The sequence below is a fragment of the Hylobates moloch genome, unplaced genomic scaffold, assembly GCF_009828535.3.
Source record: "Hylobates moloch isolate HMO894 unplaced genomic scaffold, HMol_V3 SCAFFOLD_8, whole genome shotgun sequence".
Lineage (NCBI taxonomy): Eukaryota > Metazoa > Chordata > Mammalia > Primates > Hylobatidae > Hylobates > Hylobates moloch.
The window spans coordinates 41,086,991-41,112,787 of record NW_026652283.1 but is presented as its reverse complement, the minus strand read 5'-3'; the positions used below and the strand labels follow the sequence as shown (position 1 = coordinate 41,112,787).

The following is a 25,797-nucleotide window of genomic DNA, read 5'->3' as shown; positions in this document are numbered from 1 at the left end:
GAATCAGAACTCCTTGGAGAAACAGTTGATTTCCAGGGTTGAGACTGGAAAAAGCAAGATGAACCTGGAAGATCTTATTTTGTCAAAAAGAAAGAACTTCGTTGGGCATCGTGACCCATGCCTGTAATCCCAGCACTTTTGGGAGGCTGAGGCAGGAGGACTGCTGGAAGCCAGGAGTTGGAGACCAGCCTAATATAGTGAGACTTCATCTCTATTTAAAAAAAAGAGAAAGAAAGAAATAACTCAAAAAATGATGGAGACATGTTAAAAAGACAAAAAAGCCAGCTTGAAGGGGCTTCCATTGGCTAACTTTGGAAAATTTTCAGCATCAAAACAATGAAAACAATGACAGTAACAAATTACACACCATTGAATAAAGTAAGAATCCATGAGTATATACTGACATTAATAAATAACGAAAGAAGAAAGTAAGAGAAGGAGGGAAGAAAAAAAAGAGAGGGAGGGAAGGAAGACAAACTACAGAAAAGGAAAGAAGGTTGGTTTTTCCTTTTCCATAGAATGTAAATGTTTTTTATGTAGAAGGAATGACAGAATTAGAAAAGCAGCTTTTGGCAACTATGATACTAATAAGTGATTCAGTCAAGAATTAACAATGGATGCTAAAACTAGTTGGCAAAAATTTGATGAAAAATAGGGTATTTACATAGTCTCCAGTACCTCCCCATAGGATACTTAGTAATTACAAAGGGAAAATAGGAACCAGAGATCAAAATTAACATCACCAGTAATGTCATATGCATCCTTATATGACACACTAATATACCAAGGACACAGTATCACTTCTGTAGGATTCCTGCCAAAAATTGTAAGACCTAACACTAATCAGGAAGAAGCCTCAGACAACCACAAACAGAAGGACAAAATATTCTACATTTATTCTACAAAATAAATGGCCTGCACCCATAAAAAAAAGGTTAAGGTCATGAAAGATGATGGAAAGTTGAGAAACTGTTTCAAGTTAAAGAAATCTGAAGATACACAGCAACCAAATGCAATATGTAATCCTGGACTGAATCCTGGACCTTCCTTCTTGGGGTTGCTAGGGATGGATGGTATGAGGATGTAAAGAACATTATTTGGTCAACTGATGAAATTTTAATGAGGCGTGAGCTTCGATAGCAGTATTATATCAATGTTTGTTTGTTTGTTTGTTTGTTTGCTTGAGACAGTTTTGCTCTGTCGCCCAGGCTGGAGGGTAGTGGTGTGATCTCGGCACACTGCAACCTCCACCTCCCGGGTTCAAGTGATTCTCATACCTCAGTCACTTGAATAGCTGGGATTACAGGCACCTGCCACCACACCTGGCTACTGTTTGTATTTTTAGTGGAGATGAGGTTTTGCCACATTGGCCAGGCTGGTCTCGAACTCCTGGTCTCATGCAATCCGCCCACATCAGCCTCCCAAAGTGCTAGGATTACAGACGTGAGCCACCACGCCCAACCTGTATCAATGTTAATTTCCTGATGTTTATCATTGTTCCGTGGTTATGTAAGAGGCTGCCCTTGTTTTTTGAAGATGCACACTGAAGTATTTAGGAATAAAGGAGCTTCATGTCTGGAATTTACTCTCAAGATAAAAAAGGAATGTTATTATGTATAATATATAGAATAAAATGAGAAAGCAAATGTACAAAAATGTTAACATTTGGGGACTCTAGGTGAAAGGTATAAGAGAATAAAACTTTTCTGTATATCTGAAATTATTTCAAAATAAAGTTTTAAAAAGGAAGAGGTATTTTAGATATATGTATGTATATATGTATCTTGAGACAGGGTCTCACTCTTTCACTTAGGCTGGAGGGCAGTGGTGCAGTTATAGCTCACTGAAGCCTCAAATTCTTGGGTTCAAGTGATTCTCCCACCTCGGCCTCCCAAAGCATCCAGTCGACCTTTATTTCTTAGTGAGTTCTATTTTTCAGGGACAAATAGATTTTGTATCACCCTATAGAAAAGTAAAAAGCTTCCACATGAGAATTCCCAGGCTCATATGATATGCCTCATATTACCTCCCTCTCCGCCAGTAAAAATCATACTTCCCTCTCACTCTTCTCTTCAGGTTTTGGGGGGAAAAGAATAGAAAGTTAGAAAAATCACTCCTCCTCATTAGCCATTCCTTTCTATCCCCTTTAAGCTCCCAGATCAAATTTAATAGCCTTCATAGAGCTCCCTCATACCATTCTAATTAGAAATGTTCTAGAAACACTCTAAGTTCCTACAGCAATCTTTGCTTGGAAATACACTAGTTACTATTCATGACATTCTTTATATCTTATGCTGAAGTCTCTAATTGTAACTTCGACTTTTTATTTTTCTTTCACTACACTATAAGCCAAAAAACAAGGACCTTGGTTTACTTTTCTTTGTATGCCTCAGAGGACTTAATAAAGCAAAAAATATTTGCTGCTTTTACTTCAAGAATACTATCCTACATTTTCATAGTATTTTACTTTTTCAGGAAGCTCATTATATGTACTATACCATTAATTTTCAAAATAACCCTATATCGTGCATTGCCATCTCCATTTTACAAGAAAGTAAACTAGGGATGAGAGTTCACTTGCTCAAAGTCACTGACAGAGCATATATCAGAGCCCACATTCAAATCAGAGTCATTCCTTATATTTATTGGTCATATGACTGAAGGCAACCAAGTCATTTAAAGTAACACAGGTGCATAAGGGATAGAAGAAAGAGCAGCATCTCTACTAAGCAGTTTCAAAATACATAGCCCAAATATACTGCTTAGAAAAATTTACTAGTCTGTTTGCCTTCTCAACTCTGTAGGAAACTAATCAACATTCAGCAATGCACATGGAGCTGAAATCACACTTCTCCACAGGTAAAAGACATTTATAGACTGCAAGAAGAACTCCTGAGAAGGACTGTCTTGAGTCTATTGCCTCATTTCTTAGGTTCCATACTCTTTTGCCATCCAATGAACTCTGAAAGCATTCACTCCACAACCAGCATCCACATTGCTCTTAGGGCTTACCTCTTGCTCTGCAATCCTTAATGCATTGTCCTCCCGGGCATCTTTGTCAGTCCTAGAGCTGGCTAGAGACTGAATTCGTTTGACCACCCTCTGTTCATACTCCTCCAGGCGTAGCCGGATGTTCTTCAACTCTGAAATGTACATCTTGGCCACAGTCTCCTCTTTGTCCTCTGTGAATGAACAAACACAAAAGACCAGTAAGCTCGACATCAGAGATAAGCAGACCTGATATCCAACTGATGAAAGCAAGGCTTTATTTAGGAAATCTTCTGCCTGATCCTACCTGATCCTAAATTTCACATATTGTATACTAATTTTTGAAAGTCCAAACATGTTACAGCCACAAGAAAATGTGATAGGTTGATTAGCAGTAACGACTGAAATATCAACAGACTTCTTCTTCCATGATGATTTTGAGAATTCATCTATAAGTTCTTCTCTATCTCAAGTTCATAGCAACTCAAATGGAAAAAAGTGGTGATGTTACTTTCTCATTTATATGAAGGGTTTCACAGCAACCCCTTGAAAGGCTCTCATTCTACTACTCTCTTTCCCTCTTCCCAGTGCACACACCATTCTCCATGGACTTCATCAGGTGCTGGAAGTGGGCTTTACAAGCTTCCACCTCCTTTTCCAAGCGCAAGCGATCAGCCACTGAGAACAGCACAGAGTCACGACTATCCTGCAGAAAGTCTTCATAGTGGCCCTGAAGGTTCTTCATAATCTGATGGCACTCTCCTGGTGCTGAGGATCGAAGCTAGAAAGAAAAAGCCAGAAGAAATTGCAACAGAATAAAAATGTAACACTTTCTCTTCTCCTCCATTTTACTGAGGTAACATATATACAAAACAGTGCATAAACCATAATCGTAAACATGTTGATTTTTATAATTTGAATTCCTCCATTTAATCAGCATTCAGATTAAGAAGCAGAACATTACCAGCACCCCAGAAGCACCCTTTGTGCCCCACTGGACATAACTCTTAATAATTGTTCACAAGTATTCACCTACTACCTATCCTTATGCAAAAGACATGATTGTCTTACAGAGTGAGAAAAAAGCCTGCAACCTTCTACCCTTGCCAAGAAGACCAAAGATGTTACTCATTCTAATTAGGAATTTCCTTTACCATTCAAATTGCTACTTCTAGCTTGTAAGAACCTCAGGTCTCTAACTCTAAAATGGTATCCCTGAGTCCGCTTTACTCCATTTGGGTGGGGAAAAGTCTCACAGTAATGAAAAAAGCTCCCTCTGAAAAAATCTTGACAACAGAATGTGAGCCTGGGGTAAGGTTTTCACAATTACCTTTTCTAGGTTCCAGGTCTGCACAAGGTCAAGGTCTTTACGCAGATAGTTCCAAGAGATAAGGCTTTTGGTGTTAACATGTAGCTGGTGCCAAAGGGCCATCACCTTCTGATAAGATTGTTCGACCCTAGAAATAACACAGAACCTGACTATTACCTTTGTAAGACTTCAGCTCCACATTAGAGACCTTCTAAGGAAAAATGTGATTGCCTTGGCAGAATTGAGCTTATATGTTGAGCAGAGAAAGGCAACAAGTCAAATACTAGCATCTCAGGAATTTTTAGAACTAAATTAATTGAGGCTGGGCATGGTGGCTCATGCCTGTAATCCCAGAACTTTTGGAGGCCAAGGTGGGAGGACTGCTTGAGCCCAAAAGTTCAAGACCAGCCTGGGCGACATAGTGAGATCTCATCTCTATTAAAAAAAAAACAAAAAACAAAAAACTAAACTACATTAATTAATTGAGATCTTCAACTTGGATTTGCTACAGCATTATGCATATTACGTTAGCACATATTTAGTAATCTCATAAATGTTACCTGGATATAATATGATGATTACAAGCCAGAGAGAAGAAATAACCAGAGAGAACAATAATAGGGAAAGGCATAAACAACATCCCATCCAGAATTGTTGAAAAATGATTATATCAATGTTTAAAAACTGATTTGCTGTGTTCCAAATATTTACAAAAATGCTAAAATGTTGAGAAGTTAATAGCAGCTTAAGAAATTCACCTGGTATATAAAACAAAACTGCATGGCTCACGCCTGTAATCCCAGCACTTTGGGAGGCTGAGGCGGGCAGATCACCTGAGGTCAGGAGTTCAAGACCAGCCTGATCAACAAGGAGAAACCCCATCTCTGTTAAAAATACAAAAATTAGCCAGGTTTGGTGGTAGATGCCTATAATCTCAGCTACTTGGGAGGCTGAGGCAGGAGAATTGCTTGAACCCGGGAGGTAGAGGTTGCAGTGAGCCGAGATCGCACCATTGCACTCCAGCCTGGGCAACAAGAGCAAAACTCCGTTCAAGAAAAAAAAAGAAAACTGCAGTATGAAGGGTTTGAGATTTTTTTCCCAAGCATCTCATGTCTAATTCAATCTTGATTTCAGGAAGACTTACAAATACACAAATACACAGACACACTCTCTTACACACCCACTATGTTACCTTGAATTTCTTCAAGTTGAGAAAAAAATGTAAGATATAAAGAACAGGATGGAAAACTAGAAGCCAGGACATCAGTTAAATAAGAGGCATTAAATCCGTAAGTTTAATCTTCCCTCTCTCCAAAAGTCCCACTAAAATTTCAGTAGAGTTGGAATTCAAAGTTCAGGAAATCCCAAAGAAGAATAAAAATATAAAAAAGCAACAAAAAAAAATAGAAAATAAGGGAACATTAGAAAATTAGTTCAGGAGGTCCAACATTCAACAAATGGGAATTCTTCAAAGCAAGAACTAAAAACAAGGAGAATGAAATAATTAAAGAAATAAGACCGGAGTGGTGGTTCACACCTGTAATCCCAGCACTTTGGGAGGCCGAGGCGGGCAGAACACAAGGTCAAGAGATTGAGACCATCCTGGCTAACATGGTGAAACCCCATTTCTACTAAAAATATAAAAAATTAGCTAGGCGTGGTGGCAGATGCCTGTAGTCCCAGCTACCCAGGAGGCTGAGGCGGGAGAATGGAGTGAACCCAGGAAGCAGAGCTTGCGGTGAGCCGAGATTGCATCACTGCACTCTAGTCTGGGTGACACAGCGGCGAGTCTCTATCTCAAAAAAAAAAAAAAAAAGAAAGAAAGAAAAGAGAAATAATCCAGGGGGGGCCCGGTGGCTCACGCCTATAATTCCAGCACTTTGGGAGGCCAAGGCAGGTGAATTATGAGGTCAGGAGTTCAAGACCAGCCTGGCCAACATGGCGAAACCCCATCTCTACTAAAAGTACAAAAAATTAGCTGAGTGTGGTGGTGTGTGCCTGTAGTCCCAGCTACTCGGGAGGCTGAGGCAGGAGAATTGCTTGAACCCAGGAGGCAGAGATTGCACTGAGCCAAGATCGCACCACTGCACTCCAGCCTGGGCAACAGAGCGAGACTGTCTCAAAATAATAATAATAATCATCATCATCATCCAAGAAAAAACTTCTCCAGACCTGAAAGACGAGTTTCTAGTTTGTGTTCATTAGCATAATGAATGCAGAAAGACTCAAAGGTACAGCATGCCTTTTAAAGATTAGAGACAAAGAAAAGCATTTAAACACTTCTAGAGAAATAAAGATTTCTTTCAAAAGGTTAAAGTATCAAACTGTTCCGTATCATGATGGTGGTGAAGGATAAACAATTCTAAGCCTCTGTCAAAACCAATAGTACTGCTCATGACAAAAGATGAGTTTTACTATTCTGTAAACCTAAAAAAAAAAAAAAGAGAGAGAAAGAATGAAAATGGCACTATACACCTAAACAAGAAATCCTGAAAGCTAGAAAGCAATAGAGCAATGATTTCAAAGTTCAGAGTAAAAATAATTTCCAGGCTGGGCACAGTGGCTCACGCCTGTAATCCCAGCACTTTGGAGGCTGAGGCAGGCAGACTACTTGAGGTCGGGAGTTCGAGACCAGCCTGGCCAACATGGTGAAACCCTGTCTTTACTAAAAACACAAAAATTAGCTGGGCATGGGGGCATGCACCTGTGGTCCCAGCTACTTGGGAGGCTGAGGTAGGAGAATCACTTGAGCCCAGGAGGCGGAGGCTGCAGTGTGCTAAGATCATGCACTCCACTCCAGCCTGGGCAACACAGCAAGACTCTATCTCAATAATAATAATAAGAAGAATAAGAGTAATAATTTCCAAAAAAATGTATCTTGCCAGTTAGAGGAAGAAGACAGACATTTTCAGATATGAGGTTTCAAAAAATTTACCTCCTACTCAGCCTTTTTCAGTAAGGCATTGGAGAGTGTAATCCACCAAACCAGGGAGTACACTAATAAATAAGACTTGGAATCTAGGAATTAGTGGGTCCACATATCACAGAGACAGTACCCAATCAGGCCTACAGAACAGGTCCAGAAAAAAAAAAAAAAAAAAAAAGACAGAATGATCCAGAATAAATGTTTCCAAAAGAAAAATGAAAATTGCCTGTGGTGTTTGGCTATATTGGGAATCCTTTTACAGTAATGTAGGAGAGTTTGGGGACAACTAAGCAAACTAAAAAACAAAACAATTACCCACTCCAAGGAAACAGAAATTATATAAGAAAGTAAATAAAACAGGGGCCAGGTGCAGTGGCCCACACCTGTAATCCCAGCACTTTGGGAGGCCGAGGTGGGTGGATCACTTGAGGTCAGGAGTTAGAGACCAGCCTGGCCAACATGGTGAAACACCGTCTCTACTAAAAACACAAAAATGAGCCAGTCATGGTGGCACACACCTGTAATCCCAGTTACTCGGGAGGCAAATGTTGCAGTGAGCCCAGACTGCACCACTGCACTCCAGCCTGGGCAACAGAGGGAGACTCCATCTCAAACCAAAAAAAAAAAAAAAAAAAAAAGTAAAGAAAGTAAATAATTTATTCGTAAATATATTCACTCACCTACTCATTCATTCTTTCATTCAATAACCATTTATTGAATACCTGCTATGTGCTGGGAATGGTTCTAAGTGCTACAGATACAGAGGTAAACAAAATGGACAAAAATCTCTAATAGGAGAGAATAAACAAACACATAATCTGTTAGGCAGTATTAAGAGTTCTGAAGAAAAATAAAATGAGTAAAGAAGACAGAGAGTGGCATGCAGTTAGTGGGGATGGTGGTCCATGAGGGTTCTAAGATAAACTGAACAAAGTGAGGGAGTGAATCATGTAAATATCAGAGGCAAGCAGGAAGTCCAAAGGCCCTGAGGCAAGAATATGCTGTCTGTGTGTGAGAAACAGAGGAAAGACCAGAGTGACTGCAGCCAAGTACAAGCAAGGAGAGTGGCAGAGGATGAGTTCAGAGAGGTAAGGCACAGTCGCCTCACAATAGTCCCCTAGAGTACGATGTGGTTCAGCTTTAAACAACACATGTACTAATAAAACAAAAAATATCAACTTAAACAAAAACTGTGACATAACTACATTTGGAAGACGAAAGAAGTGTATGCATATATGTGTGTATAGAAAGCTAAATGTTAATTTCCTAGAGTAAGAAGTTAATAGATAATTTCTGAAGTTGAAAACAAATAAGGAAATAGCAGGAAAAAAAATTACATTTGGAAATGTGGATTTATAACCCAGCAAAATCTGCTAAAACAGCTGAAAACAGTTGACTCTGGAACGTGGAACTTTGGGAAAGGAGAGGTGATAGCTAATTTTTATTATAATACACTTTGCAGTATAACCCAACTTTCTAAAATATGTACATATATACATATATATATACATACACACGTTTTTTTGTTTGTTTGTTTGTTTGTTTTGAGACAGAGTCTCACTCTGTCAGCCAGGCTGGAGTGCAGTGGCGCTATCTCGGCTCACTGCAACCTCCGCACCCTGGGTTCAAGCAATTATCCTGCCTCAGCTTCCTAAGTAGCTGGGACCACAGTCATGCACCACCACGCCAGGCTAATTGTCTGTATTTTTAGTAGAGACGGAGTTTCACCATGTTGCTCAGGCTGGTCTCGAACTCCTGACCTCAAGTAATCCCATAACCTCAGCCTCTCAAAGTGCTGGAATTACAAGCATGAGCCATGGTGCCCAGCATATATATTACTTTAATAAAAATTAAAGAAAATCAGCTGCCATTAAAAAAAAAAAAATTCGGAGTCTGAGACAGAGACAGTCATGGCAGGACAAGCGTTTAGAAAATTTCTTCCACTCAGGCTGGGTACAGTGGCTCACACCTGTAATCCCAGCACCTTGGGAGGCCGAGGCAGGTGGATCACAAGATCAGGAGATCGAGATCATCCTGGCCAACACGGTGAAACCCTGTCACTACTAAAAATCCAAAAAATTAGCCATGCATGGTGGCGGGCGCCTGTAGTCCCAGCTACTCAGGAGGCTGAGGCAGGAGAATGGCGTGAACACGGGAGGCGGAGCTTACAGTGAGCCGAGATAGTGCCACTGCACTTCAGCCTGGGCGACAGAGCAAGGCTCCGACTCAAGAAAAAAAAAAAAATAAAGAAAAGAAAGTTTGAAAGGAGTGCTGCTGAAACTGTAACCAAAGGCGGCATTATGCTTCCAGAAAAATCTCAAGGAAAAGTATTTCAAGCAATAGTAGTCGCTGTTGGATCAGGTTCTAAAGGAAAGGGTGGAGAGATACAACCAGTTAGCATGAAAGTTGGAAATAAAGTTCTTCTCCCACAATATGGAGGCACCAAAGTAGTTCTAGATGACAAGGATTACTTCCTATTTAGAGACGGTGACATTCTTGGAAAGCACGTAGAGTGAAATAAGTCACTACTGAAACGGCATCACTCATAGGTGGGAATTGAACAATGAGAACACTTGGACACAGGAAGGGGAACATCACACACCGGGGCCTGTTGTGGGGCGGGGGGAGGGGGGAGGGATAGCATTAGGAGATATACCTAATGTAAATGACGAGTTAATGGCACCAACATGGCACATGTATACATATGTAACAAACCTGCACATTGTGCACATGTACCCTAGAACTTAAATTTAAAAAAAAAAAAAAAAGAAATGGCATCAACGTGAAGCTGCCCATTCCACTGAAGTTCTGAAATCTTTCATCATGTAAATGATTTCCATATCTCTCTTTTATAATAAACTAATGATAACTAATGACCCAAAAAAAAAAAAACAACCTTCTTTTTTTTTTTTTTTTTGAGACGGAGTCTCCCTCTGTCACCCAGGCTGGAGTGCAGTGGCGCAATCTTGGCTCGGCTCACTGCAACCTCCACCTCCCAGGTTCAAGTGATTCTCCGATTCTCCTGCCTCAGCCTCCCAAGTAGCTGGGATTACAGGCGCCTGCCATCACGCCCGGCTGATTTTTTTTTTTTTTTTTGTATTTTTAGTAGAAAGGGGGTTTCACCATGTTGGCCAGGCTAGTCTTGAACTCCTGACCTCAAGTGATCCGCCTCCCTCGGCCTCCTAAAGTGCTGGGATTACAGACATGAGCCACTGTGCCCAGCCCAATCTTTTTTTTTTTTTTTTTGAGACGGAATCTTGCTCTGTTGCCCAGGTGGCTAGAGTGCAGTGGTGCGATCTCAGCTGACCGCAAACTCCGCCTCTTGGGTTCACGTGATTCTCATGCCTAAGCCTCCCGAGTAGCTGGGACTACAGGCGTGTGCCACCACATCCAGCTAATTTTTGTATTTTTAGTATAGATGAGGTTTTACCATGTTGGCCAGGCTGGTAAAAAATCAATCTTCTGAGAGTAAACTATTTATAACCAAGAGTTCTTTAAAAAAGAAATATCACTGAATATACTTTAGCTGAACAAAAGTATTTATTGAAGATCTACTATGTGGCTGGCAGTAGGAGACTTGATATCTCCAATGAGAAGCCTCTCCCAGGAAGAACTTTACAACTGTGTTCAAAAAGATCACAAATGCACACTCATCCCTCCACTGGTTCACTGAGACCAACAGCAGAGGTGGGTGTACCAGTGGCAGCTGAGCCAAGTTACCTGCTGGCCATCTCAATGGCATCCTTATTGGGTGGGGGGATGAGGAAGCAGACTGATGGCACCATTGCCTCGTTCCCTGTGGGGCTGATCACTTTCCATTTGGTCCGCTGAGAATTATCTTCTAGCACACATTCATCATTTTTGCAAATAGTAATCTGAAGAGATAAATTTACCAGTGATTGCTAATGGATAAACCAACAACCCATTATTACCTGGTGCCTCATCCCAAAGCTATCAAATCCTTAAGAAAAAAATCTGCTTAAGAAAAGATCTGCTATCACTTAGTGAGGGCTTCTGATTTTTGCCAAAAGATAATAGGTATAAATCTACGACACAAGAAAAATTGTGACACCAAATAAATCAAGGAAATAAATATGTATTAAATACCTGTTTACATGTCAAGTAACCCAGTATATGAAAGTTATAATAAGACTATAAAGGCTCAAGAGCAATCTCAGCACAAAAATCTACTAGAGTAAAAACTAATGGAAGGTGAATAATCAAAACATTGTTTTTATGATATTTCCTCTCCCCACTTCCTATCATCCCACCCAAACCCCTGCAAATGTTTAAGCATTTTGGAATTATCACGTCTTTCTCTTAGAGGCAAGTGATCAAGATTATTATCCCTAACTTATAGGCAGAAATATCGAGACACACAAAAGTGCAGTCCCATTTTTAAATTTTTTTTCCATTTTTTAATTCATTCATTCTTTTGTATAATACATATTTCTTGAGTGTCTACTATGTGCTAGGACACTGGAGATAAAAACAGTACAATTGGCCAGGGACAGCAGCTCACACCCATAATCCCAGCACTTCTGAAGGCTAAGGTAGGCAGGCCGCTTGAGCCCAGGAGTTCAAGACCAGCCTAGGCAACATAGTAAAACCTCATCTCTACAAAAAATACAAAAATTAGCCGGGTATAGTAGTGCATGCCTGTAGTCCCAGCTACTCGGGAGGCTGAGGTGGAAGGATCACCTGAGCCTGGGGAGGTCAAGGCTACAGTGAGCCATGATAGTGCCACTGCACTCCAGCCTGGGCCACAGAGTGAGACCCTGTCACAAAACACAAATAAATAAATAAATAGGTACAGTGGTAAGCAGACAAGCATAGTCTGTATTTCCACATATTCTGGTGGTGTATGTAGTTATAATACTGTGTAACAAATGCAATTTACCAGGCAATAAAGGATATGACCCAGTCTTGGCTACAGAGGTAAAGACAGATTACTCAAGAACTTAAAGCCACATTTAGGAGTTTAGGCTTTTTCCCAAGAGCAATGAGTAATTATTATAAGATTTAAGCATAGGATTGTTATTTAAAGGAAAAAAAAAAAAAAAAGGCCAGGCACAGTGGCTTATGCCTGTAATCCCAGCACTTTGGGAGGCTGAGGCAGGCAGATCACAAGGTCAGGAGATCGAGAACATCCTGGTTAACGCAGTGAAACCCCGTCTCTACTAAAAATACAAAAAATTAGCCGGGCGTGATGGCATACACCTGTAGTCCCTGCTACTTGGGAGGCTGAGGCAGGAGAATCACTTGAACCTGGGGGGCGGAGGTTGCAGTGAGCTGAGATGGCACCACTGCATTCCAGCCTGGGCCACAGAGCGAGACTCCGTCTCAAAAAATAAAATACAATAGGCTGGGCGCGGTGGCTCACGCCTGTAATCCCAGCACTTTGGGAGGCCGAGGTGGGTGGCTCACGAGGTCAGGAGATCGAGACCATCCTGGCTAACACGGTGAAACCCCATCTCTACTAAAAATACAAAAAATTAGCCGGGTGTGGTGGCGGGCACATGTAGTCCCCGCTACTTGGGAGGCTGAGGCAGGAGAATGGTGTGAAGCAGGGAGGCGGAGCTTGCAGTGAGCCCAGATCATGCCACTGCACTCCAGCCTGGGCGACAGGGCAAGACTCTGTCTCAAATAAATAAATAAAAATAAAATTAAAAAAAGAACATGCTGGTGGTAGGATCCTTTGTGCACTAAATGGGGAGGCTGATACAATAATCCAAGTGAAAGAAACTTATGCCTTTTACTTTTTTTGAGACAGGGTTTCACTCAGGCTAGAGTGCAAACGGTGCGATCTTGGCTCACTGCAACCTCCACTTCCTCAGCCCAAGCGATTCTCCTGCCTCAGCCTCCCGAGTAGACTATAGCTGCAAGTCACTGTACCTGGCTAATTTTTGTATATTTTGCAGAGATGCAGTTTCCCCATGTTGCCCCAGCTGGTCTCGAACTCCTGAGCTCAAGTGATACACGCGCCTCAGCCTCCTAAAGTGCTGGGAGTATAGGCATGAGCCTCTCCACCCAGCCACTTATGCTCTTAGGGTAATATTAGCAGGGATATTTACAAATTAGTACAAACTTGATGGTCCTATTAGCTGTGGAGGATAAGAGGGGCGGGGGAGTCAAGGATATCTCCCAAGTGCTACAAAGTACCATCTCTGTTAACACTTAGGTAACTGAGTAGATAATAATGCCAATCACTGAGGCAGGGAGCAGGTCAAGATTATAGGGTTAAAGTTTTTAGTTTAGTTTTTTTTTTTTTTTTAAATGATAGCCGAGAGTTCAGCATGTTTAAATTCTAATTTTAAAAGCACTATAATTTGGTCTTTTCTTATCATCATAACCCTAACTGAAGGCTTCCCTCTTTCTTCCTTCCCCCTGTGGCCCAGAGGTACCCTTTCTACCTCCTCACCTCGATCTGCCGATAGTCACAGATGGCCTTGACAGAAATGGTGCTCTTTAACACATGGTCTGGACTGCGTGGTTTTAGCTGAACGATGGTTTTTGATCTCCCAACGAGACTGGCAACGGAACTCTTGGACTGTATAAGCTGCTCCTTTTCATCCTACAAAATGATAAGAAAAACAAAATGACATTAATGTTGCTACTCAGGGTGACCAAGCAACAAAGAAAACTGAATACTCCACTCCCTCAGAGAATGTCATCTCTCAGTTAAGTAGGGATGGTTGGTGGAGCCATCTTAAAGACTTAGACAAGGATAAAGAAAAAAGGAGAGAATGTTTCTGTCTTCTACCAAGTGCTTTCACACTCAAACTTTGCAGCTTTCTCCCTGTGCCACTTTCAATGAACCATAAAGCCACATGCAAAAATCAAAATAAAAACAAATACTTCTAGCTTCCAAATACAGCTATAAAGCTAATAAAAAACCTATCTAAACATGATTCGGAGAACATGAAAGTTAAAATCAATAATAGGTATATTAGTTAATTTCTCACTGGTAGAAACCAGTTCTTCCCTTTCTGCTTAGGAGAAGCTAGTTATACTTATTTAAATTTTTAAAAGTAATTATATCTCCCAAGCTCTACTCCAAATATTTTATTTTCCTAAACTGAGTCAAGCTTTCTAGAGAAAGATCTTAGCTCTTCAACCAACAGTGCTGTTGGTGAAGGTATCATGACAAATGATTTAGGGTTTACCTCTTAGTATTTGCTGTGCTATAGTCATATAAATTTGGTTGGTTAGAAAGAAGTATCATGCAAAATTGAAACTCTCAAATCTCTGCAAATCCAATAATCTTAAAAATGAATAAACTTCTTGTTAACAAAATTGGTAGTAAACCATTGCCAATTCCATTAAAGAGTAAAAGATAAACTTTGTCCATTAACCCAGATGTTTCAAGCCCATTTTGAGGTATAAAAGTCTCCCCAGAAGAGGGCTTTCTTAGGATGGATGTAGATGCGATGAGAGTAAAGAGTTAATAATGTTAGGAAATGCCATTAAAGAACTAAGAATATGCAAGTAAAGAAAAAGAAATGCTTAAATAAACTACCTGTGCCTGTCCCCGGGAGCATGATTGGAAGAAATACAACTTTAACTTATTAGTTAAGAAAGAGGAATGGAATATATCAGGGAGACAGCCACATTTCCATACTTGAGAGCTGGTCTACCCATTTCAGTTTCCTTGCAATAAGATGTCAATTTCTGTCTAACCCACAGCCAAACAGCTCAAGCTCCAGAGACCAAGTGCTCAGCGTGGTAAAAGTTCTGAAAAGAACCAGAAGCCAGGACAGATGCTCCCGAACCTGACGGACAAGCTGAGGAGCAGACCCAGGTGACTCCATGCCCCGATGACGCCGCCAACCCGATGACCCTGACCTGGAGAGGAGGGAACAGAGCAGCGACCCTCGAGAAGAGAAGATATGACAACCATTGCAGAGGAGTTACCCTATGACAGAAGGTACTCTGTGGGAGGGAGGAGATAATAGCCAATGATTATATTCCTCCTTCATACCTGCAGTACCTCTGAGAGAGACATTTTAGAGACAACATCTGAAAAGTCAGGTTTTCATCCTTCATTCCAAATTAATTAAATTAACAGACTATTTGCCCAGGTGAATGTAAAACCACGCACAGGTTTACAATACCTGAAAGTGTAAAAAATAAAAATAAAAAAACTTATATTCACAAATCTTACCCACTAAAAAAATGAACGGTTTTGGGTTATTCTAGTTCTCTTATTTAGACTTTCCTATTGAAATGCGAGATTCCCCTTGCTTCTCACAAAGGAAAAGTAAGTTCCCTATTGCATATACATTTCTATTTTAATTTGAGATGTAGCTTGAGCCTTGTCTTGCCAACACTGTGTAATATACATTCACTAAATATAAGTAGTCTTTCTGCTAATTTAATTACCAGCACTCCTGAAGAAATAATTCACTGGAGAAAATGAATATAAAATTGATTTGAACTAAATACTGAATGTAAAACTATTTCTTAAAAATTAATATTGCTTCACAAATAACTGCCCAAATATTACATCTAAATAAGATTTTAATGTTTCTTTGAATTAAAATCAATTTTAATTATCATCCAAAAGAAAACTACCAAGGAGGAAAATTTTGACTCAGGTGTATTTCTTTGGTTTTTTTTTTTGCATAAGAGCGTAAAAAAAGAATTTGATATCAACTAATCTCCTTCAACCTTTTTTTCATGCTCAACACCTCATCCTTGGCTCCAACTGTTACATTAAAATAGGAAAAATGCAAAGAAAGTATAATGAGCTCCAAGTGGCTCAGAGGAGAAGACTAGGCCTTTACTTCAATAACATACCCAAAGAAATCTTATTAGCAACTTATTTAAGAAAAGAAAAGGAAAAAAGGAAAGAGACAGAACAACATCGATTAAACTCTATTTGAATGTAAGCCAAACTTTATTACAACAAGGGCCCATTGCCCTGGAGCTTCCAAGGATATAAACAGCAGCAGCTGATATGGTTTACTCTCTTTCTCAGAAGTAATCATCCCCACTGAGGCAACACCCACCATGGAGTCCTGGAGCAGGTCTTCAAGGCGGGATAAGCTGGTGTTGTGGTCACAGGAATATTTTCGTTTAATGGAATCTTGGAGGTTCCTCAAGAATGACTCCAGCTCTCGTGCATCACTGAAGAACTATGGGAATACAAAGGAAGGATGCCTTCTGCTCAAAACATCAGAACACTGGAATGTTAACTAAGAAAGAACAATTTTACTGTGCAGAGCTTTAGCAAAGCTGATTACACCCTACTGGATTAGTAACAGTTCATTACAAGGACCACTGAAACATAAACCGAAGGGCTTAAAAAGCCATACAGAAAAATATTAGTTATGACTACCCCAAACCCTACCCTACCGAAAAGTTAGCCTGTTTCATCCCCTCAGAAATCACTGCTCTTTCCTCTTGACTTCTGGCTAGGTACGGCGTTTGGCTGTGGGATGTATTTCATGAAAAACCTAAGGTTGAGTGATCAAATGTTTCAATTCATACTATGAAATAATCAGGGAGACTATTTAATTTAGGGCAAAAGGCTGGGCACGGTGGCTCACGCCTGTAATCCCAGCACTTTCGGAGGCCGAGGCGGGCGGATCACAAGGTCAGGAGGACCTTCTTGGTTAACATGGTGAAACCCCGTCTCTACTAAAAAAATACAAAGAAATTAGCTGGGCGTGGTGGTGGGCGCCTGTAGTCCCAGCTACTCAGGAGGCTGAGGCAGGAGAATGGCATGAACCTGGGAAGCGGAGTTTGCAGTGAGCAGAGATTGTGCCACTGCACTCCAGCCTGGGCGACAGAGTGAGACTCTGTCTCAAAAAAAAAAAATCTAGGGCAAAAACAGAGGTAACAGCTTATTTCCTCCTCCCACCTCACCTGAAAATAAGAAGTACATTCTTTCTTTCTTTTTCCTTTTTTTTTTTTTTTTTTTTTTATTTAGACACTTGCTCTGTCGCCCAGGCTGGAGTGCAGTGGTGTGATCTTGGCTCACTGCAACCTCTGCCTCCCAGGTTCAAGTAATTCTCCTGCCTCAGCTTCCCAAGTAGCTGGGACTACAGGTGTGTGCTACCACACCCAGCTAATTTTTGTATTTTTAATAGAGAAGGGGTTTCATCATGTTGGCCAGGCTGGTCTTGAACTCCTGATCTCAGGTGATCTGCCCGCCTCAGCCTCCCAAAGTGCTAAGACTACAGGCGTGAGCCATGGTGCCCAGCCAGCAGTACATTCTTTCATGTTCTGACAGATTGAAAAAAGAAAAAAAAGGTCATAATATTTTACAGCTCCTCCCATCAAGAGGTGGAGTCTATTTCTCCTCACCTTGAAGCTAGGCGTAGCCACATGTCTGGCTTTAACCAAAGGCACATTAATAAATGTGACAGAAGCAGAAAAAAAGGGCTTGTGCTCTAGGACTTGCTCTCTCTTGCTGCTTATGAAACACAGCCACTTTGTGAAGAAAGCTGCTGGATGCTACAGACACATGGGTTGGTGCTCCAGCACCTAGCCAACTCTCAGACGTGAGCAATGCCATTTGGGACCAACCAGCCCCCAGCCTGTCTGCAGCCATAAGTAAGACAGGCAAGATAAGATGAACCACTTAGCTGAGCCCTGCCCAAACTGCTCACCTACTGAATCACGAGCTATCTAAATGACTATTGTTTTAAGCAACTAAATTTTAAGGTGGTGGTTTATACAGCAAAAGCACACTAATGCAGATGTGTTTGTAACCTCACCTTCAACATACATATGTATACACACACACACAAACACAGAAATCCATCATACCTGAAAATAAGCAGTATTCTCTTTCACATGCTGCTCAACACACAGGCACAGCTGCTTCATCCACTGCAACTGGGACTGGACAGCAGCACTGTAAGCCTGCAATAAACAAGCACACAGACAGAAGGGCATGAGTTTAACAGACTCAATATATAATAAGCGCAATACTATTTTCCAAGTACAACTCGGCTAATGATAGAGAAGCCAAAAGAAAAGATGTGGAGATACTTGACTGGCATCTGCTCAATGCTTCCCACGAGTAAGAGGTGTTCCTTTAATCCAAAATGGTTTTGTTAGAGGGGGTTACGTAGAAAAGGTCTCTTCCACACTCAGTTGTAAGTAAATGATCTAGGTAGCAAAACCCAGGCATAAATAAATTCCTCTGGAATTCTTCCACTGTTTCTCTTCTTTTGGCAAAGGCACCACACCAACAAGAGTCAAGTCAGGATCTGTCTGGATAGTTATTTGAAGAAATATGGTCCAAGTCACTTTTCCTTCAAAAGCTGTGAACCAATGTCTCTTCTATTGTTTCTCTTAGTAGTCTCCTTAGACTAACAAAAATGTTTGCAGGCTTTTGAGGGACATAGGAACAGTCAGGAATGAAAAGAGAGAAGACTCAAGACAAATGTTCCCTGACACTTCCTCCAAGTCCTTCAGTGGAACAAAGTCTCTAATTTGAACACTTTTATAACAACAACCTCTCAGCATTTGACCTTCACACATTCTCAAGTCACACACCTCCACTGTCTGCTTGGCTGGGTGGTTCTCAAGTGAAAGTAGTTCTGCTGTATCTTGTAGAGAACGAAACACATCCTGTTTCTCCTCCAGTTCCATTGTCAACTCCTGAAAATTGAATTCAATTTTACAGCATAAGTGCTCTTGGCAGTGGGGAGCGGATAGCATAAATAAAAGCTGTGTTCCCTCCCCTATTTTAAAGGAACCTACAATATAGAATTGGTGGCAAAATGAGATGTATAAACAGTGCATGCCAGAGGATTTCAGAGAAGGGCACAAACACTGGAATTATTGGAAAATGATTCACAAAGGACATGGGACGTGACCCAGATGTGAGTAAAATGGGGGAACACAGAATAAGCATTGGACCAGAGAAAGGAGATAACTTGACTGGAGTGGACAGTTCCTGCATGTCAGCACCCACACCAGTACATGACACAACAGGACATGGGTATCAATGACTGGTTGGCTTTGCTTAGACTATTCAGCCTACAATGCTCTCCACTGGCTCTAAATTCTATTAACTGCAGGGCTCAATTTAAATGCCAGCTCTTCTGTGAAGCTGGATACTGATCCTTACTATGCTTTCAGAGCACTTTCTTTATAGCTCTGTTATACCCTAATTTCAGTTCTCACACAGCCTGTTTATTGTTATTATAGTATCAATTCTTCCTTCTTTAATTCAGTAGAATCGTATGCCATTCTCCAATCAGGAGAAGCCTATATTTTTTAAGAACCCTAAATCAATAGAATTAAAGTATCTAAAGTGCATGTTAAAAACAAAAACAAGAAACTCCCTATTTGCATAGTTTACAAAATCTTTAAAAATATTCTGAGTGTGAAAATACTAAAAGTAGCAAAAACTAATCCTAACTTGTCTACATCTTTCATTGAAAAGAATAAAAAGCAGTGTCCTGTTGTCCGATGTTAAATTTCCCTTCCCATTTTACAAACGAAGAGATTGAAACAAAAAAGTTAATAAAATAATTAAGGAGAATTCAGAAATTTGTGGAAAGTACAGAGTATATCCCAGTTAAACAATACTACACTAAATGCTTTGTCTAGATTAGCTTATTAAATCTTAATCTTTTATGCAACACTTGGGGAATATGTGCTATTAGGGGAGGGGGTAGCTTTGAAGTGGTGCTATTATCTCATTTTATGGAGGTCCAGAGAGATTAAATGACTTCCCAAGGTTATAGAGCTAGTTAGTGGAAGAATAAGAATTTGAACTTAGGCACTCCAAAGCCTATAATCTTAAATACAATGCTGTATTGCTTCTGAAATGACTCAATTTACAGGTTGCTGCTCTATTCACCCAAGACACTGCCATTCTAAATGCATTCTAGATAAATTAACTCTAGGGTTCTACTGTCCCTCTCTCCATTTACACTTCTCACATGCATGGACGCATTAAGTAGGGCCCCTATTTCTATCTAGCAGAGTGCAACTCCAGCCACCCAAGCTTTCAGCAGACTAGCCCGTCTCTTTCTGCTGCTGTTAAATAAATATGACAGGCCTGCTGCTGTGCTAGACTCACAGAGAAGTAATTTCTCTTGGCTGAGATATTGGAATTGTTGTCACTCCAGTCATATGCTAGTTCCTCCTCCTCCTTCTCATTCAACCAGATCAGCTCAGCTGTAGCTCTGGAAACAAATTTATGCAGGCTCTGAAGGTGCCTCATCCGGAAGCTAGAAGTTTCCTAGACAAAACAAGGATTATAAGGTTAGACTGCCAGCCTTTGTATCTGTAGAAGATAGCACATTTGACATCAAAGGAGAGAATAACTCAGGAAATGAATTTGCTTTTAATCTCTGGATTTTTCCCCATAGATTCAAGTTTTGTACAAGTTTGATATAAGACTCCCAGAACTCTTCTCAATCCTAAGTAGAAGACAGAATTCATAAGGCCTTTGTGGTGCTCCCTGGATAAAGAATGGTCCTGGGCTGTCCTACTCTGGACAATCTTGATAAACCGGGATGAAAAACAACAGATCAGAGGGAAAGTCCCCTCTCTACAAATCTCAAACTTTTAGTTTTGGTGTCTCAAAGCACATATAGCCACACATTTGCTGAAGCACAATACCTAGGATAGGTTCTATTTATTTAAAACTTTCAAGAACAGTAGTTTCTGACCCATTAAGAAAATTGAGAAAATGTTATAATACATATGAATAAGTGCATAGTAAATGATATAACCTAATAAGCAGAAAACCAAAACAGGGCCAAACCAGTAGATTTCTGAATTAGGGAAGAGAGTTGATTGGGGGGAACCAGACTCTCTATGAGCAGAATGTAAGAGAATTGACAGAAACTCACCTTCAATTTACAATACTGTGTCTCCAGCTTTCCAAGAGTTTCAGCATAGCTGGTATGGAAATTCTGGGACATCTTTCCCTGATTAAAAAAGAATGAAATAAAAATACATTAGAGAAACAGTAAGTAAACTATGTGTTATGGTTGCAACTATGCAAATATTATATCTAGATAGAGATATGGATTTGTTGCTCTAAGAAAACAGAAGCTTAGACAACAAATTTCTGAGTCATATTTTATAGCTTGGAGCAGCACTAAGTGGGCAACAGTTGAGCAGGGTAATTACAAATAACAGACCTCACTGTCCTGTGTCTCCAGCAATTCTGGTAGGCTTCTAAGCAAAACCAATGCCTGATGATTCCCACTCAATTGCTTTTTTGAAGGGAAGAGTTGAAATATAAAATGGGAAGATAGAACAGTGACTGAAGGAGAGAGGAAACTGTGTGAATGGTTTCTCTATACCAGCGCTCAACTGCAGGCAGATGGGGAAGTAAAAAGTACCTGAATTTACAGAGGCAGAGGGCCTGAGTTTGGATGCTGCATCCACTACTTACTAATTCTGACCTCAGTTTCCAGTATCACTTTTCTTTTTAGTAAAAAGGGGTTAATAAAAATACTTTTGTCACAAGTTTATTTCAAAGATTAACAGACACACTTCATGTGAAAAGGGAATTTGTCATAAACCGCTCTTCATCATCATTCTTTTCCAGAGCACCCTCCTCCTTCAATACAGCTTTATTGTGTGTACTGTCCTTTCATCCATTCCACCCACATCCCTCCTGTAATGTGGATTCTGAAGGCTACGCACCTCATACAACCTGGCCTCCTTGACACTTGAGCCCAGCTCTTCTACACTGGTATGGATGTGCTGCTGCATTTCTAGCTGCAACTCCACACTAGGCAGGTCATTGCCCCACTCTGCTCGCTCCAGTTTCATCTGAAAAAGAAAAAATATATATGACATAATTTACTGCTGGTTTGGTAGAAAAATGGTCAGAACCAATGTTAGGACAAGGAAGCAAGGGGTAGAGGACTGAGCAAAAGGACATCTAGGCCATCTCCTTCAATCTACAGCCTCTTACAAAAAAATTACGCCATCATCGCCGCTAAGAAGCAGGAGAACAGAGCCCACCAATTATACAACAGAGCAGCCTTTTGCTGCTGCATTATTAGTATGCATTCCTGGAGTAATCAACCAGAAGGGAAAGGGAACTTCACAGGCTTAAAATGCTTAACTTTACAGTTTAGGCATTTCTCTTTATGGAGTCTTTTCATTTCACAATCGTAACTGATATAACAAAGAAGTATCTGAAAATATTTAGCTTCATTTCATGACATCAACTACTGGCCAATGGAAGATAATTTTAAAACAGTTTATTTAGGCCGAGCGCAGTGGCTCAAGCCTGTAATCCCAGCACTTTGGGAGGCCGAGGCGGGCAGATCACGAGGTCAGGAGATCGAGACCATCCTAGCTAACACGGTGAAACCCCGTCTCTACTAAAAATACAAAAAATTAGCCGGGCGTGTTGGCGGGCGCCTGTAGTCCCAGCTACTCGGGAGGCTGAGGCAGGAGAATGGCGTGAACCCGGGAGGCGGAGCTTGCAGTGAGCCGAGATCGCGCCACTGCACTCCAGCCTGGGGGACAGAGAAAGACTCCGTCTCAAAAAAAAAAAACAACCAGTTTATTTTGGGATATTTTTATTTATTGTTAAAATGGGAAATATATTATGCGGACATAGGAAGAATTTAATATAAAACAAAAGGGTTAGATAAGGGCAATATCAAATTTGAATCACTATCACTGAACACATGTAAATAGTGCCCCTTGGAACTGCGGAATATAGTAGCCTTGCTTAAACTTAAGAGCTATGATTGCAGGGCGCAGTGGCTCATGCCTGTAATCCCAGCACTTTGGGGGGCTGAGGCAGCTGGATCACCTGAGGTCAGGAGTTCGAGACCAGCCCGGCCAACATGGTGAAACCCCATCTCTACTAAAAATACAAAAATTAGCCAGGCATGGTGGTGGGCGCCTGTAATCCCAGCTACTTGGGAGGCTGAGGTAGGAGAATTGCTTGGCTTGAACTCAGGAGGCAGAGGTTGCAGTGATTGGAGATCGCGCCACTGCACTCCACCCTGGGTGACAGAGTGAGACTCTGTCTCAAAAAAAAAAAAAAAAAAAAAGTTGAGGCTGGGCACGATGGCTCACGCCTGTAATCCCAGCACTTTAGGAGGCTGAGGTGGGCGGATCACCTGAGGTCAGGAGTTCAAGACCAGCCTGGCTAACATGGTGAAACCTCATTTCTACTAAAAGAAAATACAAAAAATTAGCTGGACGTGGTGGCGCATGCCTGTAATCTTAGCTACTAGGGAGGCTGAAACAGAATTGCTTGAACACGGGAGGCAAAGGTTGCAGTGAGCCGAGATCGTGCCATTGCACTCCAGCTTGGGCAACAAGAGTGAAACTCCATCTCAAAAAAAAAAAAAAAAAAAAAAAAAGTTACAATCAACAACAAAAAATGAAGAATAAACTCCACTGTCAATGAGAGAATAATAATAAAATAACAGATTTACTCTATAAAAAATACAAGATATTCTTCACAGAAATAGAAAAAAACAATTCTAAAATTTATATGGAACCACAAAAGACCCAAAATAACCAAAGCTATCCTGAGCAAAAAGAACAAAACTGGAGGAATCACATTACCTGACTTCAAATTATACTACAGAGCTATAGTAACCAAACAGCATAGTACTAGCCTAGAAATGGACACATAGACCAACAGAACAGAATAGAGAACCCAGAAACAAATCCATACACCTACAATGAACTCATTTTCAACAAATGTGCCAAGAACATACACTGGGGTAAGGAGAGTCTCTTCAATTAATGGTGCTGGGAAAACTGGATATCCATGTGTAGAAGAATGAAACTTGAGCCCTGTCCCTCGTCGTCATACACAAAAATCAAATCAAAATGGATAAACACCTTAAACTATGAAACCACTATAAGAAAACACCAGAAATACTTTCCAAGACACTGGTCTAGGAAAAAGTTTCTTGAATAGTACCACACCAACATAGGCAACCAAAGCTAAAATGAACAAATGGGATTACATCAAGTTAAAAAGCTTCTGCACAGTGAATCAACAAAGGAAAGGGACAGGCCGGGTGTGGTGGCTCACACCTGTAATCCCAACACTTTAGGGGGCCGAGGCGGGTGGATCACCTGAGGTCAGGAGTTTGACACCAGCCTGGCCAACATGGTGAACCCTATCTCTACTAAAAATACAAAATTAGCTGGGCATGGTGGCGCGTGCCTATAATCCCAGCTACTTGGGAGGCTGAGGCATGAGAATTGCTTAGAATCCAAAGGTTGCAGTGAGCCGAGATCGTGCCATTGCACTCCAGCCTGGGAGACAGAACGAGACTCTGTCTCAAAAAAAAAAGGGACAACCCACAGAATAGGAGAAAATGTTTGCAAACTACTCATCTGACAAGGGATTAATAACTGGAATATATAAGGAGCTCAAACAACTCTACTGGAAAAAAATGTAATAATCCAATTAAAGATGAGTAAAAGATTTGAATAGATATTTCTCAAAAGACATACAAATGGCAAACAGGCATATGAAAAGGTGCTCAACATCACTGATTATCAGAGAAATGCAACTCAAAAATACAATGTGATATCATCTCACCCCAGTTAAAATGGCTTTTATCCAAAAGACAGGCAATATACAAATGCTGGTGAGGATATGGAGAAAACGGAAGCCTCGTATGCTGTTAGTGGGAATGTAAATTAGTACAACTACTATGGAGAACAGTTTGGAGGTTCCTCAAATCACTAACAATAGAGCTACTGTATGATCCAGCAATCCCACTGCTGGGTATATACTCAAAAGAAAGGAAATCAGTGTATCAAAGAGATCTGCATTCCCACATGTTTGCTGCACCACTATTCACAATAGCCAGAATTTGGAAGCAACCTAAGTGTCCATCACAGACGAATGGAGAAAGAAAATGTGGTACTTAAACATAATGGAGTACTATTCAACCATAAAAAAGAATGAGAATCTGTCATTTGCAACAATATGGATGGAACTACAGGTTATTATGTTAAGTGAAATATGCTAGGCACAGAAAGACAAACACCGCATGTTCTCACTTAGTTGTGGGATGTATAAATCAAAACAGGCTGGGAAGAGCAGTACGGGATCAGAGCGAGGTGGGGATGATTAGTGGGTACAAAAAAAAATAGTTAAAGAATGAATAATACCTAGCATCTGGTAGAACAACAGGATGACTATAGTCAAAATAATTTAGTTGTACTTTTTTGGTTTAATCTTTTATTTTTGAGATGGGGTATTGCTCTGTCGCCCAGGCTGGAGTGCAACGGTGCGATCTTGGCTCACTTGCAACCTCTGCCTCCCAAGCTCAAGTGATCTTCCCACCTCACCTCCGAAGTAGCTGGGACCACAGGTGTGCACCAACCTGGTTAATTTTCCACAGAGTCGGGGTTTCACATGTTGCCCAGACTGGTCTTGAACTCCTGGACTCACACAATCCGCCCACCTCGGCCTCCCAAAGTGCTAGGATTATAGGTGTGAGCCATTGTGCCCAGCCTGTACTTTTTTTTTTTTTTTTTGAGATGGAGTCTTGCTCTGTCGCCCAGGCTGGAGTGCAGTGGCACGATCTCGGCTCACTGCAAGCTCCACCTCCCTGCTTCACGCCATTCTCCTGCCTCAGCCTCC

The 25,797-nt window shown here is 40.9% G+C and overlaps 1 protein-coding gene across 33 annotated transcripts in view; it reads right to left on the bottom strand.

The window, feature by feature from the left end:
• The window catches only part of LOC116472985 (microtubule-actin cross-linking factor 1, isoforms 1/2/3/4/5), a 404,777-nt gene that overhangs the window by 175,892 nt on the left and 203,088 nt on the right, over positions 1–25,797 (bottom strand). For 23 of the 33 annotated variants that reach the window (XM_058441923.1, XM_058441919.1, XM_058441922.1 and 20 more), the window contains 11 exons: positions 21,855–21,983; positions 21,050–21,127; positions 20,272–20,433; positions 18,735–18,839; positions 18,000–18,095; positions 16,229–16,360; positions 13,645–13,797; positions 10,944–11,098; positions 4,319–4,445; positions 3,586–3,769; positions 3,013–3,182 (listed from right to left, as the gene is read on the bottom strand). In XM_058441923.1, the coding sequence (XP_058297906.1) occupies positions 3,013–3,182; positions 3,586–3,769; positions 4,319–4,445; positions 10,944–11,098; positions 13,645–13,797; positions 16,229–16,360; positions 18,000–18,095; positions 18,735–18,839; positions 20,272–20,433; positions 21,050–21,127; positions 21,855–21,983 (1,491 nt within the window). Of the gene's footprint in view, positions 1–3,012; positions 3,183–3,585; positions 3,770–4,318; positions 4,446–10,943; positions 11,099–13,644; positions 13,798–14,742; positions 15,178–15,204; positions 15,664–16,228; positions 16,361–17,999; positions 18,096–18,734; positions 18,840–20,271; positions 20,434–21,049; positions 21,128–21,854; positions 21,984–25,797 lie in introns of those variants that run through there. The other 10 variants (XM_058441920.1, XM_058441927.1, XM_058441938.1 and 7 more) reach the window with 3 other exon arrangements.